Consider the following 14,619-nt stretch of genomic DNA (forward strand, 5'->3'; position numbering starts at 1 on the left):
CAGAGACATCAGCCGCCCCACAGGGGGTGGCGCCGGCTTTGTGGTGGCAGAGCACAGGTCTATTCAAGAGTCAAGGTGTACTCCTCCCACCCATCCAGGTGTAATCTCTCTACCCACCACCTGGCAGCCAACCTGTCTCTGGGGATCCCCCCACCCTGCTCCTTACTGTTGCCAGGCAGAACACATACACACAGCAGAGGCGGACTGAGATGGTCAGGTCAGTAAATACTAACTTTCTAAAAGTAGTATTTACAAACCCAGGATATTAAAATAAACTTGACTACAAGAAGTATTTTATCATCCTGAGTTCAGGCATACTAAACTTGACACTCTACCATGCTCTCTGAGTCCACTGGGGTCACAGCGTTGGCGGGATCCCAGCAGCCCATTCTGGCCTATGGAGAGCAGGTAGCCTTCAATAGTGAAAAACGACAAGGGCTGTAATTCACTACTAAGACATGCCACACACATCAGGGCATGTCCTACCTTATGCCTACAATGCACCCTGCCCTCGGGCCTACCAGAGGGGTGGCTAATATGTAGGTAAGGGAAGGTTTAGGGACTGGCAAGTGGGGGCACTTGCGCAGTCAGCGCGACGGTCCCGGACCGCGCACAGGGTCTGCGGTGGCAGACCCTAGACACACGTTACAAGGCCGCTTCCGTGGGTGGCGCAACCAGCGCTGCAAGCCCACCAGCAGCATTGGCATTCACAAGCCCTGGCACCCCTGGTGCACTTTACTGGGGACTGACAGTGAATCCAATAAACCAATCAGGAACATCAATTACAGGTACACTTTACTTAGGGAGCACTTGCACTGCGGCACGGATTAGCCGTGGCGCAGTGCCCTGAGCGGACAACACCAGCAAAACAGTCGAGGCACACCATCAAAAAAGTGGAAGGGAAACTCACGCCAAGGTGCCAGGTCTAACAGTGCAGGAACAGTCTTTTGTTCCTCGCGCCCCCACCGGAACACACCCGGACCATCGGCGGCCCATAACTTGTTTTCCCCACCCACCATCCCCTAGGGCAGGCAGTTTGACTGTGCATTACAGGAATAAGTGTTGTGCTTAACTTTTTGTTGCTGGTATCTGTGATATGTTTCAAAGTGAATTGTGATATGTTTGGCAATTTGGTAATAAAAGTGTGTGTTATATGATGATTTTTGTTCCAGGTAACTTTAGTGGCATGCGTTTGTTAATATTTAATGTGATATCAGTTCAGGATCATAGTAATATGTGAAGTTTATAGGTCTATGTTGCAAGTAATTTTGTCGTATTTTAGTAATGTTTCCCTGGTCAGTGGTAGGGTCATGATTGGTTAGCATAGTCTTTGGCCCTTAGCGGCCAGCACCATGTAACTCCAGGGGCAGTGACAGCCGGTCAATAGGCTGTCGGGGTGCGGGGGCCAGGGGAGTCACTCTTTCCAGTAGGCCAGTGGCCACCCTCGCATGCGCATCAGGGCGCAAGTATGCAGAATTACAGCACCCGTTTATGGAGTTTAAAGCTTAGGGCGTAGGGGGGGGCCAGGGAAAAGTATCCGTCCGATATGCTGTACCCCCTACACAAGCTTACTCTGGTGGAGTAGTATTTGTAGCTCTACCAGGATCTGGGGCTGCCAGTGCCCCCATTATGGAGTCAAGGCTTAGGGAGTAGGGGGGCCCGGGGGAAAGTATCCGTCCGATAAGCTGTATCCCCTACGCAGGCTTACTCCGGTGGAGTAGTATTTGTAGTTTACCCAAATCTGGGGCTGCCAGTCATTGACCTTGCCGTAGGCTCTAGAGGGGACACGCAGAAAGTAAAGTATCTACATTTGTAGATTACGTTAGGAGTGGAATTTGTATTAGAGCATGTTAAAGTTAGACAAGTGACATGTATCTATCAATGCATCTGGACTTTCTGCGTAAAGTGTACATAATAAAAATGAATAATTAATGTTTTTTAATATGTAATAAAATACGGCCGGGGGGTCACTCCCCCAATCCAAGAACAGTGTGGTTAGAAATGCTTGCCATGGGGGGGGGGAGGAGGTACCCATCCATCCAAGGGCGGATTCAGGGGTTTTCTTTGTTAAAAAATGGGTATTAGGCAAGTACCAGGCCATAATACAACTATCTTTGCAGCGAGTGAGAACCATTCTCCTGAGCACACGTTACCACCAGAGACAGTTCTGTACATCATGACCTGCTATTTCTATTCTATTGCTCACCAACGTGGTAACAGGCTATTTGTATTATAATCATTGTGGGATAACGAGCATCAAAAATGTAGGGGCACGTGCCGAGCATCCCATTGACAAATGTGTACTGAATACGAGACTGCACAGGAAGCACCTTCTGCACCCCAACAGCCGATCTCTGCGGGAAACCTCCTGTCAGTGCAAAAACCTCTCAGTGCCAGAGATGCCCCCTTTCTTTTCTCATGAGAATTAAAAGTTTTTTATTGAAACACAAGGCTTGTTCTAACCTCCTTTTGAAAACATCTGAAAACCTGCCTCTTTTCATCTTAGAATCCTTGATTCTGAGCTGCGCCGCTCTTGCCAACTCATCTGTCCTGCAATAGCGCTTTGGCACCTTTGGGTTTTAGTGTGCTCTAATAAATGTTATCCCCTCCTATCCTATCCTTGTCATTGTTCTATGTGTAAAGCGGCGTATGAGCTAGCAGAGTTTGCCTCAGATGACATGGTTGCATGATTCAATTGCAAAATAAAGCCTTCTTCTCTATCTCTGTAGGGATTGAAGGCAGCGTAGAGACCAAGTGGAGAAGCTCCAAAAATAACTGAAAATTGGAATGACAAACTAATTTCTATGCTTGTGGACTCAAAGTATCTCATCAACATGGCACCAAGGAAAAACTGGCATAGAGAGGACGGAGTCCATGAGGAATCAAAAAGCAGCAGGTGAGACTGAAAAAAAGGTCAACAGAGGCTGGTCTTCAAACTCTTATGTTTCTGAAAGTCATACTTTGGGTGTGAAAAGTCTGCAGCCTAATAGCCATGAAAGTGGCATTACTGAGGAAGTGGGCAGTTAGCCGAGTTTCTTTATAGAAACCAACATCTAAGTGTCAATGTGCTGAGGGAGTCATTGAGAGTGGGAACTTAAGGACAACAGACAATTGGATATTCTTTTTGATTTAGCAGATTAATATGTCACACAGGACTATTTTCTTCCTTCCACTATCAACAGTGAATGTCTTGTTTACTCTTTCAAACCTTCCTTTGCCGAGTGGGGCTTGCTGACATTAACCCTTGGTTGGACAGGTCTCAAATCCAAGAGGGATCAGAAGGAGACACATGCTAATTTAGTGATAAAGCACAACTAAATTTGTTGTTTGCCTCCGATTAGCTGTAGACTCGAATTATTAACATGCAACTTGAGATGTTCACCCAATTCTGGCAGTAGGATAGAAACTTTCCTCACCTCCATTGCAATGTAAATTAGGTAATAAAATGGTTCCCTACAAGAACACCTCTTTTCCTTGCCCCCCATAGTACCACTGGGAACTCAAACATACTCTTCGTTGTTGACTATCACGGTTGCATTCTTCAACTGGATGACCACGCCCTCCAGCACCATTGTGATGCGGGTGATAGTGGGAATGTTGTTGACCACCTCGCGCCGGATCTGAATATTGAAGCTCTCATATGTGCTCTTGCAGTTGGAGGCCAAGACGTAGTTGCAGGTCCCCGGAAAGTGGAAGACGTCACCATCGAAGGTCTTGAAGTGGGAGTTGCCCCATGTGCTGCATACCTGGTCATTGTGTGCCTCAATAAGAGCTGTGATTGCAAAGCAGAGCATTAGGCAGGTATGGCACAATAAATAGTATCTTAAGGACACGTGGTGGCATTCTGTTTGTCTGTCTCAACAACTATCTACACATCTCTGCTTAGAAACATTCACCAGCGTTTCCAAACCAGTAGCTATGAATTGTGTAACATGGTTACTAATGCTTAGGCCCAGCACCACAGTGGATAGACCCCTCAATGCAATGAGTTACACTTCTAGGTACCTAATTAACAGGAAACTAACTCCAGTTAGGGCCCTAAGTACAGAGAGCAGCAGCAATCATTGCAGGATACAATTCAACGCGCTTATTTGCAATCAGCAATTTCTGATCACAACAAATCTACCATTGATGAAGGATCTCGACCTCTAAGTCTGTATATCTGTTCAGCTATGCCTCTATCAGTCTGTCTCCAGCAGGAATATACATTATTTACTACCTCGTATACTTGTCTCTTCCTGTATCTCAAGTCATAGTTTAGTTGTCTATCTATTATCAATCAATCAATCAATCAATCAGATAATTTGTAAAGCGCACTACATGCCCGCAATGTTTCATGGCGCTGAAGGGTGGGGAGGAAGGGGGTGCTGTTGCTACTGGTCGAACTGCCAGGCCTTGAGTTGTCTCCTGAAGGTTAGAAGGTCTTCGGTTTGTCGTAGGATGAGGAGGAGGGTGTTCCAGGTCTTGGCTGCGTGGTGGGAGGAAGGATTTGCCTCCGGCTATGGTTCTACGGATGCGTGGGACGGTAGCCAGGGAGAGGTCTGCGGAGCAGAGTTTCCTGTTGGGTACGTAGAAGGAGATTTGACTGTTGAGATAGGCTGGGCCGGTCTTGTGGAGTGCCTTGTGTGCGTGGATCAGGAGCTTGAATGAGATTCTTTTGTCGACAGAGAACCAGTGCAGGATCCTCAGGTGGAGGGTGATGTGGTCGCAGCGCGGGACGTCGAGGATCAGGCGTGCAGAGGCATTCTGGATTCTTTGCAGTTTGTTGATGAGCTTCATCGAGGCTCTGGCATAGAGGGTGTTGCTGTAGTCGAGTCTGCTGCTGACTAGGGCCTGGGTGACTGTTTTCCTTGTGTCTGTCGGGATCCATCTGTAGATTTTGCGGAGCATACGGAGGGTGTTGAAGCAGGAGGAGGAGACAGCGTTGACTTGTTTGGTCATGGTGAGTTTGGAGTCGAGGATGACTCCCAGGTTGCTTGCGTGGTTAGGGGGGTGTCCCCAGTGATGCGGGCCACCAGGAGTCATCCCAAGCTGAGTAGTTGGGCCCGAGGATGAGGATCTCCATCTTGTCTGTGTTCAGTTTAAGGCGACTATACTCCATCCAGTCGGCGACGGCCATCATTCCCTGGTGGAGGTTGGATTTGGCGGTGAGGGAGAGGATCAGTTGTGTGTCGTCGGCGTAGGAGATTATATTGAGATTGTGATGTCGGGCGATGTGTGCGAGAGGCACCATGTAGACGTTGAACAGCGGGATGCCGCTGATGATCTCGGAGGCTTCGGATCGGAACGGGGGAAGGCAGACTCTCTGGGTTCTGCCGGAGAGGAAGGAGGAGGTCCAGTCCAGGGCCTTGTCTCGGATCCCTGCGTCGTGGAGTCGTGTGCGTAGTGTGCGGTGGCAGACGGTGTCGAAGGTGGCGGAGAGGTCCAGGAGGATGAGGGCCGCCGTCTCGCCGTTGTCCGGTAGGGTCCTGATGTTGTCTGTGGCGGCGATGAGGGCGGTCTCGGTGCTGTGGTTGCTGCGGAAACCTGACTGGGAGGGGTCCAGGATGCTGTTGTCTTCGAGGTAGCGGGTGAGCTGGATGTTGACTATCTTCTCGATGACCTTAGCTGGGAATGGAAGCAGGGAGATGGGCCGGAAGTTTTTCAGTCCGCTCGGGTCTTCCTTGGGTTTCTTCAGTAGGGCCTTGATCTCGGCGTGTTTCCAGCTTTCAGGGAAGGTCGCGGTCTCGAAGGAGAGGTTGATGATATTGTGTAGGTGGGGTGCGATGGAGCTGCAGGCTTTGTTGAAGATGTGGTGTGGAAAAGGGTCAGACGGCGAGCAGGAGTGGATTGTGCCCATGGTCTTGATTGTGTCTTCGATGCTCACGTTGGCTCAGGTTGTCAGGGGGTCGTAGTCGGTGGGGTGAGTTGGGTCCGGTGTGTTGGGGCCTGTTAGGGTCATCCGGGGGTTAGAGATATCGTGGATGTTGGCGATCTTGCGGTGGAAGAAGGTGGCGACGGAGTCGCACAGGGCTTGCGACGGTGGGATGTCGTTGGCTTTGGAGCTGGGGTTGGAGAGTTCCTTCACGACGTTGAAGAGCTCCTTGCTGTTGTGTGCGTTGTTGTCGAGGCGGTCTTTGAAGGAGGTCCTCTTGGTGGTCCTGATGAGGTGGTGATGGTTGCGGATGGCGTCTTTGTGGTTGCGCTGCTGCCCAGCAACTTCTCGCTGTGCCATATGTTCTCCAACTTCCGACGCTAGGAGTTCCGGGGTGAACCAGTTGGCTCTCTTGCTGGTGTCTTTGAGGGTTTGTTTTTTCAGTGGGGCTAAGGTGATAGCGCAGTCGTCCATCCATCGTCTGAGGGTGTGCGCACCATCGTCGGGGCTGGAGGGGTTGGTCGGTGGGTTGAGTGCGAGGTTTGTCTGTAGTTGTACTTCGGTGATTTTGCCCCAGCAGCGACGGGGGATCTGTAGGGTGCGGTGATGAGCGACGGGTTTCCGGAAGGTGAAGTGGATGCAGTGGTGGTCGGTCCAGGTGGGTTCGGAGACGTGGCTGAAGGAGACTTGTGGGCTTGAGGAGAAGATGGCGTCGAGCGTGTGTCCGGCGATGTGGGTCGGTGATGTGACGAGCTGTGCCAGTCCGAGGTTGGCGAGGTTGTCTATCAGGGTGGAGGAGTTGCTGTTGTTGTTGTTCTCCAGATGGAAGTTCAGGTCTCCTAGGAGAATGTAGTCGGTGGAGGTCAGTGCATGCGTGCTGATGAAGTCGGCGATGGCGTCGCAGAATTGTGGTCGGGGTCCGGGTGGTCTGTAGATGAGGGTGCCTCTTAGGGTGGTCTTGCGGTCCATGTGGATCTGGAAGTGCATGTGTTCGGCGGTGCTGAGAGTGTCGTCGGTGTTTGTTGAGACCTTCATGGTCTTCTTGTGGACGATGGCGATTCCTCCTTCGACTCCGTTGGTGCGGTCTCTGTGGGCGATCTTATATCCGTCGGGGATGGCTATGGCTATGTCTGGGGAGAAGGCTTAGTTCATCCAGGTCTCGGTCAGGAAGGCGACATCTGGAGATGCGGTGTCAAGTAGGTCCCAGAGCTCGACGGCATGTTTGCGTGCGGAGCGGGTGTTGATCAGGATGCATCGGAGCTGGTTGTGTTTTGTCGTGGCGGGTTTCTCTGCGTCTTCAATGCAGGAGAAGCTGCAGTTCTGGCAGGCGAAGGGACCGTGGGTGCGCTTCGGGGTGGTTCTGCAACAGATAGGGGTTCGTCCTGGGTTGAGAGCGATGAGGGTGCTGGCGTCGTATCGGAGGTGGTTTTCATGGCTGGTGCGGGGGCCAGGGGTTCTGGCTCTGGGCGCGGTCCAGACGCGGACGGGTGCAGACGGGCTTGCCTAAGGCATGCCCGCTGCGCGCGTCCGCCATTTTAAGGGGAGGTGGGAGGGAGGAGCAGCTGGGAGGTGGGAGGCAGAGGTCAGCGAATGGGCGTGGGGCCGCAGGGGCAGCAGCGGCGGGAACTGCGAAACAAATGGGTATGGAGGAGCAAGGAACGAAACGCAATATGGTCACACAGGGAAACAGAGAGCGAAATGGGCAAACAAGGAAACAAAAGGTAAAAATGGGCACACGAGGAAACAAAAGTCCAAAAAGGGCACACGAGGAAACAAAAGGCAAAAATGGGCACAGTGGAATAGAGGGCACAAGGACACTCAAGCGCTGGGGGAGCTGCAGCGGGGGGGGCGACCTACCTGGCAAGGGTCGCTCTACAAGGTATATCTCTACATGTCTAGTCATCAGACTGTTGCTGACCCTCCACTCCCATGTTTTGTTGGCCACCTCTGTTCAGACACCTCCTTTTGAATGGAGACTCGTATTTTTAGCAGGCATGCATAGATGCTGCATCACACTCTCTCCTCCTCTTGGTCTGAGATCCCAGCTGAAGTAATGTAGAACTAGCAATGTCCACCTACAGAGCTTGTCATGTGTGTATCTTTTGAACTGCTTATCTATTTCGATCCCTCTATCTCTCTCTCTCACACACACACAAACTCTCTTTCCATCTCATCCATATATTCATAAGAGATGAAGTCTGGGTCTGACTGCTCTCCTCTCAATGTCCTCACCCAGCCAGTATTAAATTCTGGGGACATTTGGGATGTTCCAAGGTGGCCATCACCAAGTACTTACGCTTCGGTATCTGCCTCAGAGCACCACGAGGAATTCCTCCAGATGATACTACAGAAAAAAGAGAAACATATAAATAGTATTAGATGCAGCAAAAGTCACTTCTGGGAAGTAAAAAAATGAAGTGCACCCAGATATGGTGGAAGAAAACAAAATGAAACCTAGTCAACAAAATGATGATATTAATGAAGAAAACAGGAGGGCCTTGCAAATGCGTGAGGGGCATATTTTCCGCTGTGGGCAACTGTTGTTCTCGTAAGCAAGGCCAATGTCAGTCGTTGGCGTTCGGGGTGTATGGTGTTCTACACATCTGGGACTCCATGGTTTCTGAGACCAAGTGTCCATAGCACTATTTGTCAGCCTTGGCACTTCAGCACTTCAGCACTTCCAGCAATGGCTTTGTACTGAAAGCTCATCACCAACATGTTGTGATACCTACACTGCTTTGGCGAACTAGAGTTTTTGCCCTATTACGCACAGTAACACCTACATGTTCATGCACACACACATGCACTCACATACACAAACAAATCAACATCAACATCATCTTTGTAACTTTAATTAGCACCATTTCCACTAATGCTTTGGGGACGATTCGTGCAGACTTCATAGCTCCTTACAAGTAAACATATCTCAGCAGACAGGATTACTGCCACCCACATGCCCGTGGCTCAGCCACAACACCAGTTGTGACGTAACTGGTGCATTTTTATCCTTTCATCAAAATGCCATTGGGCTGAAAAGATTCTTTGGAGCGTCACAGTCGGAATTTATCCATTTTATTTATATATTTTTTTTGTAAAACGGAACTTATTGAGCATCTAACTAGTTTTCCTTTATTTTTTTTATAAAGTATTGCTTTCCAGGTGGGACCCTTCAGATAGGCAAGAATAATGAGCTCTTGCACACCTGTGGTGCAGTGATGACAGAGGAAGGAAGGGCAGGCTTTAAGAAGCTATGCACTAAAGGCGTTCTCATAAATATGTCAAATGCATTAAACTGGTGCCTGCAACTCATTACAGAACTATGTGCCATATATTAAGTGCTCCAATTAAGTGCCCTAAATCAGCACCATGAGTCCCTGTGTACTATTATATATAAAATAAAAAAACAAAAAAGATAAAATAAATGTTTTTCACTCAGAGAGACATGAAGGAAACTTCCCGATGCCATTCCCACTCACTGTAAACCACGCGCGCCTGGTGCTAATCAAGCTTACAAATAATTCAAAACAAAACATAGGCAAAGTGCCCGTCCTAAGCGTGTTTAAAATGTGTGTTTTTAACTGACGTTGAGCAAACAAACCGCGTAGCCTGTGTCTTTGTTGACGATTGGCTGGATTTAAAAGCTCAGGGAAGAGTAAAACACTCGCCTTTAATACCTGTCCTGATAGAAGCAGACACGCAGGCAACAGTGCGTGTCCGCACTCCGCAGGGATGAAACGGATATCCGGCATCTGTGGGGTGCGGCAGTGGGGGAAATGAAGAGCGAGCAAAATCACACATACCTTCGTCATTCTGGTGGCCATAGTCGGAAACCTCTTCCGGGTCATCTGCCTGCAGGACGCCCGCCTCCGTCTGCGCGTGGGCTGCAAACAAGCACAGGAAGAAAGCGTAAATCAATGCGACCACGCGCCCGGCGGTAACTTTGTTACACATTAAATAAACAATCAAAGAGTTCTTACATTCTGTTCCTAGTTACTCTTCGAAACCCCAGTGTGGTCCATTACGACTCGTGTGTATGCCCTACACTACCCCCTACATTTAAATCAAGAGCAATGAACAAACCATTGACCAGTTCAAACGCCTGGGTAAACACAAGGAACTGGTGGACTGGACCGAGCGCTGAAACTTTTCAGACACTCACCACCATCACAGATCTGGGTTGAATCCATCATCGTTCTTTAGCTCACTTCACCACCCTAGTTCAGACCCAGCTATATGCAAATCAGTCTTGACCCTGTGCCTTTTGGGAACAGTCCAGCCCGTCCTGCCAAGCCATGTCTTCCCTGTACCGGAAACAAGCATCCTGGGACCAGTTTTGGTGTAACACCCAACGCTAGGGTAGGGTGGTAAACGGGAACTTCACGTGCAGTTTAACAGCCCTCGCAAGCTTCCTGCCCAGAGTGGAGGCCCCTAAAACCATCATGAAGCCTTTTAGTGACATACCACACCCTGCTGCATAAAGTTATGAGTATTTCCACAAGAAATGAAAGTCAGGCGGGGAAAGAGACTCCTTAGGTGTGTTTTTTTCAGTTTTGTGTTAGCTGTGGTTCTTCTCTGAGTATCTGGCTGATCCCCCGAAATCATAACGGGAAGCAATACAATTTCCAACCCTATGTTCTTTCCAGGAATTCCATTTTCTTTAAATGACTAAGTTCATGGCCGCGGTTCATAATGGATTTTAATTAGATTACATACAAACACTCCACGGTGGATTCACTGCACTGCAGCACTTCCAGAGAATAGACTAGCACGTCTAACAGATGATCAGTGTAGGTGCGGGAATCCAGAAGAGCCACAGACGGGTGTGTGTGGATCCAAGAGGGTCTTGGCTAGATGTGTGGGTCTTGAGGAGGCCTGGTGCAGTGCAGTGTCCACGAGCGAGTGGAGCGCGGTGTGTGAATGTAACAGGGCTCTAGGGCAGTGTATGTGCGTTTGTGTGAGAGGGAGATTCGAAACACCATTGGAACATGCACTCAGCGTGCCATGTCCCTTCCACTGTACAAGCCACAGCAGAGTGACCATGTCTGCTCGGTTAACATGTATCCCTGCGTGGACACTGATTCTGCAATGCTAGCCTTGAGCACAGCGGGGAGACCCGGTCTCTGGGCCTTTGTAACAAACATGTCTCTTACCCTCTAGAGTGCAATGGTGACTCTAGGAGTGAATTTTGAGAGGGGGCTCACATTTGGCCACATATAAAACCTGGTGGGGCCTTCTACAAAGTCTGTCTATATATGTGCTCATGCACTTATGTACACATTTGCTTAAAACTTTTACATATGACTGGAGGTATGGGGTGGAGCAGCCAAGATGGAGTTTCCCATCTCAGCAACCCTCTTCAGCTCACTTCTACTTGCACATTCATCGTACTGCGCCTTTCTTGAAATATGCGACGTTCAGGCTGTGAAAGCCAATTCTTTTGTTCCGCACAAACTTCCTCCTCCTTTAAATCATTAAGGGCTGGCACCGGATCAGGTGAAAGTGCCTGCAGTGCCAAGTTGAAGCCCCCTGGATAGCCTATTAGGGCTGGAAAGCCTTTCTCTGTACCTGGCCAGCATTGAGATTTGGGAGCAGTCTGTGGGTTTACTGGAATGCCTGTAAAAGACTTTAGGCAGGGCTTTGAGTGGGCCGGGTTCTGCAGGTGATCAGAATCAGCAGACTTCTAACAAGCATTGGTAAATACATCAGGTTTCACCTATGTGATTAATGATACGCAGTTTGTTGTTGTAAGTTGTAGCTTGCTGAGTTGTTGTACAATATAAGTTACAGCAAGTCTGTTAAAGTGGTATGGCTTGTTTATGTACAAAAAGGCAATCTATTGGGCTGTTAATTATGCAATAGCAACATTATGTGTTTAGAGGTGTTCTGACAACTTTTTGACCCAGTGCCACTGCACCTGCTGCACCATTCAAATCTTGATCCTGTTGTCTGCAAGATAACTGCACATGTTTTATTTTTTTATTTTATTTTACTTAAGGAGTTTTATATAGCGCTGGCTGGACCTGGGTTATCGGAGCGCTTTACAGCAGTTTTTCGCAAGAGTCATATAATAGAGCTTGTTATCTTGTTATACATATTGGTTTGGAAGTCCAAGTGTGCTGTGCAGTATTGAGGTAGTACGTGCCTCACGCACTACCTCAATACTGCACAGCACTCTTGGACCTCCGAACCTATATGTATAACACTGTTCTACTATATGACTCTTGCAAAAAACTGCTGTGGTTCAACCCAAGACAACGTGCACTAATCGAGGCTATCTCAGGACTCACGTACTACCTCAATACTGCACAGCACACTTGGACTTCCAAACCAATATGTATAACAAGCCATGGTTGTTGCTTATTCATATTATGCAACTAAGAACAATTGACAAAGCCAATAGTCCTGGCTTGTTTCTTGTCGTAATATATATCTGGATGCGATTACAAAAGCAGAAAAATACCAGTCGGAGGGCAGACTATGCTAAGCACAGATTTTCAGCTTACTTGTTTCGAAACCATGCCCTTAATGACATGGGCCATACCTCTTTGGCAGACCCCTACCCCCCTTAGTTTTTTCATCCCACTTAAAGCCCTGTCTTAGGTGGTCCTGTAGGGGTTCACTGTGCACCAAGGTTGGGGCACCGCACTGCATGCACCCAGAGACTAGGGTGCCCTATCCGCCCTGCCTGCTATTGGGCACTGAAAGCCAGAGTTCCCACTTACAGACTTTCACCCCCTGTGATTTTTCCTCTACGCTCAGCACTAATAGGACGACTCTGTGGTTAATGTACTTGATACAACAAATAATATGTTCGTTAACAGCAACACAACCAAATGTAGGTGGATAGTCAGGGAGTTAATGAACCGACTGCCTCGATTTGTATATAATAGGCAGATTGTAGATTTTCATTCTTCTTCTTGGGTTTAGGGACTAGAGGCAATTCCCTTTGCATTGTGTGGAAGATAAATGAATACTGTTATATGTAGGTCGGGGCAAAATTTCAAGTACCCTAGTGTATTTTGCATAATTACAGAATTTTCGCGTTACATTTTACGAACGGTCAACCAAAGCAGGGGACCATGGCAATGTATGACTCGCACTTGAGCCAGTAACAGGAGAGATAATACAAAAGGGGAGATGACCAGCTGCCCTTCAACACAAAATCAAAGTGAGGAAAGCTGCTAAACCTGTGGTTCACAGAGCACGTCCTGTAACTTTTCGCTTGAGAGAAATCCTCAAAAGTGAACTGGATAAATTGTGCGACATGGGCGTCATCCAACCCATAGAAGCATCCGAATGGTTGGCCCCCCTTGTTCTAGCTTCTAAAGCCAATGGTAAGGGTATCCGCATCTGCGTGGACCTGCGCAGTCTCAACGAGAACATCTGGGTGGAGAGGTTTCCCCTGCCTAATATAAACGAGATGTTGAGCACTATGGGTAAAGGGTGTTTTTTCTCGGTCATTGACCTTTCGATGGCCTACCATCAGGTTGAGTTACACCCAGAATCTAGACCTCTGATGGCATTCTCATCGCCGTTCGGGGCCTACATGTTTATCAGGATGCCGTTCGGCCTTGCCTCAGCGGCTTCTATTTTCCAAAAAGTAATGCAACATGAGTTGGAAGGCATCAAAAACACCCTCTGTTTTCAGGACGATATACTTATGCATGGGTCGACGGAGGAAGAACATGATGTCATGATGAGCAAATTATCTGAAGAGGTTTCTTAGTATTTTTTCACAGCGTTCAGTGGCTGTCTGTTCTCTATGAACGGACTGAGCATCTCCTGTTAGTTGTTAAGTACTGATTGGGGATTGGAGGTGTGTCAGTCCATAATTAACTCCCCTGTGACCCCTATGTACATTGTGTTTTTGGTCATGATGTCATCCTCAACACAGTGTGCCAAAGGTTGTCCGGAGCAGGATTAACTGTGAAACTCGACAAATGCAAAATCAAAGTGACCTCGGTTGATTATTTGGGTCACACCATATCGAAAGATGGTTTCAAGCCAAAGTACAGCCTGATTCAAGCCGTCAAGGATGCTCAGAACCCCTCAAACAAAGATGAGCTGAAATCATTTCTAGGACTTGTGGAGTACATGTCCAAGTATGTAAAAAGTTTTGCAGATCTATGTGACGGTCTGCGTGAGCTATTAAAAAAAGACAAAGCGTTTGTGTGGGAGGAGAAACACAGCATGATGGTAAAGTCAATAAAGGAACGTATCCTAGAATCACCCGCGTTAGGATCGTTCGACCCACGGAAAAAAACCATCCTTACTATGGATGCATCCAACAAAGGGTTGGGTGTGATGCTTTCTCAAAAAGGAGAGGGTCAAGATACTATTATAGCATTTGCATCACGGTCCCTCAACTCGGCAGAAAAGAACTATTCAGTCATTGAGAGAGAGGCGTTGGCGTGCTTCTGGGCAGTGAACCATTTTAAATTCTTCTTGTGGGGGATACAATTTGTCATACACACTGACCACAAGCCTTTGACTTTCATGTTCTCGTCCAAAAGTGTGCATAACAATTCTCCACGCATTTCAAATGGGTTCTGGGCCTAGAAAACTACTGCTTCAAGGTGGAATACCTCCCAGGTCCTGAGAATGTAATTGCTGATTACCTGTCCAGGTCTCCACTCTTGGATTATTCGAGCGAGGAGCAGCTAGATGTTCCTATTTTAGCCATGCATCTCCCTTCATTAACTAAGGAAGAGTGGGATGCGAGAGTGAAGGAAGATAAAGATATGGGGATCCTCAAACAGTTCATC

General features: G+C 48.2%; 1 protein-coding gene across 1 annotated transcript in view; it reads right to left on the reverse strand.

Annotated features, from left to right (window-relative positions):
• Positions 1–9,873, reverse strand: part of LOC146860928 (uncharacterized) — a 60,923-nt gene extending 51,050 nt beyond the window's left edge. The window contains exons 1-4 of the mRNA XM_085646192.1: positions 9,849–9,873; positions 9,655–9,735; positions 8,151–8,198; positions 3,511–3,772 (exon numbers count right to left, since the gene is read on the reverse strand). Of these exons, the coding sequence (XP_085502318.1) occupies positions 3,511–3,772; positions 8,151–8,198; positions 9,655–9,735; positions 9,849–9,873 (416 nt within the window). The remainder of the gene's footprint in view (positions 1–3,510; positions 3,773–8,150; positions 8,199–9,654; positions 9,736–9,848) is intronic.
• Positions 9,874–14,619: the final 4,746 nt, after the last annotated feature.

Source organism: Triturus cristatus, chromosome 3_1 (genome assembly GCF_964204655.1).
Source record: "Triturus cristatus chromosome 3_1, aTriCri1.1, whole genome shotgun sequence".
Lineage (NCBI taxonomy): Eukaryota > Metazoa > Chordata > Amphibia > Caudata > Salamandridae > Triturus > Triturus cristatus.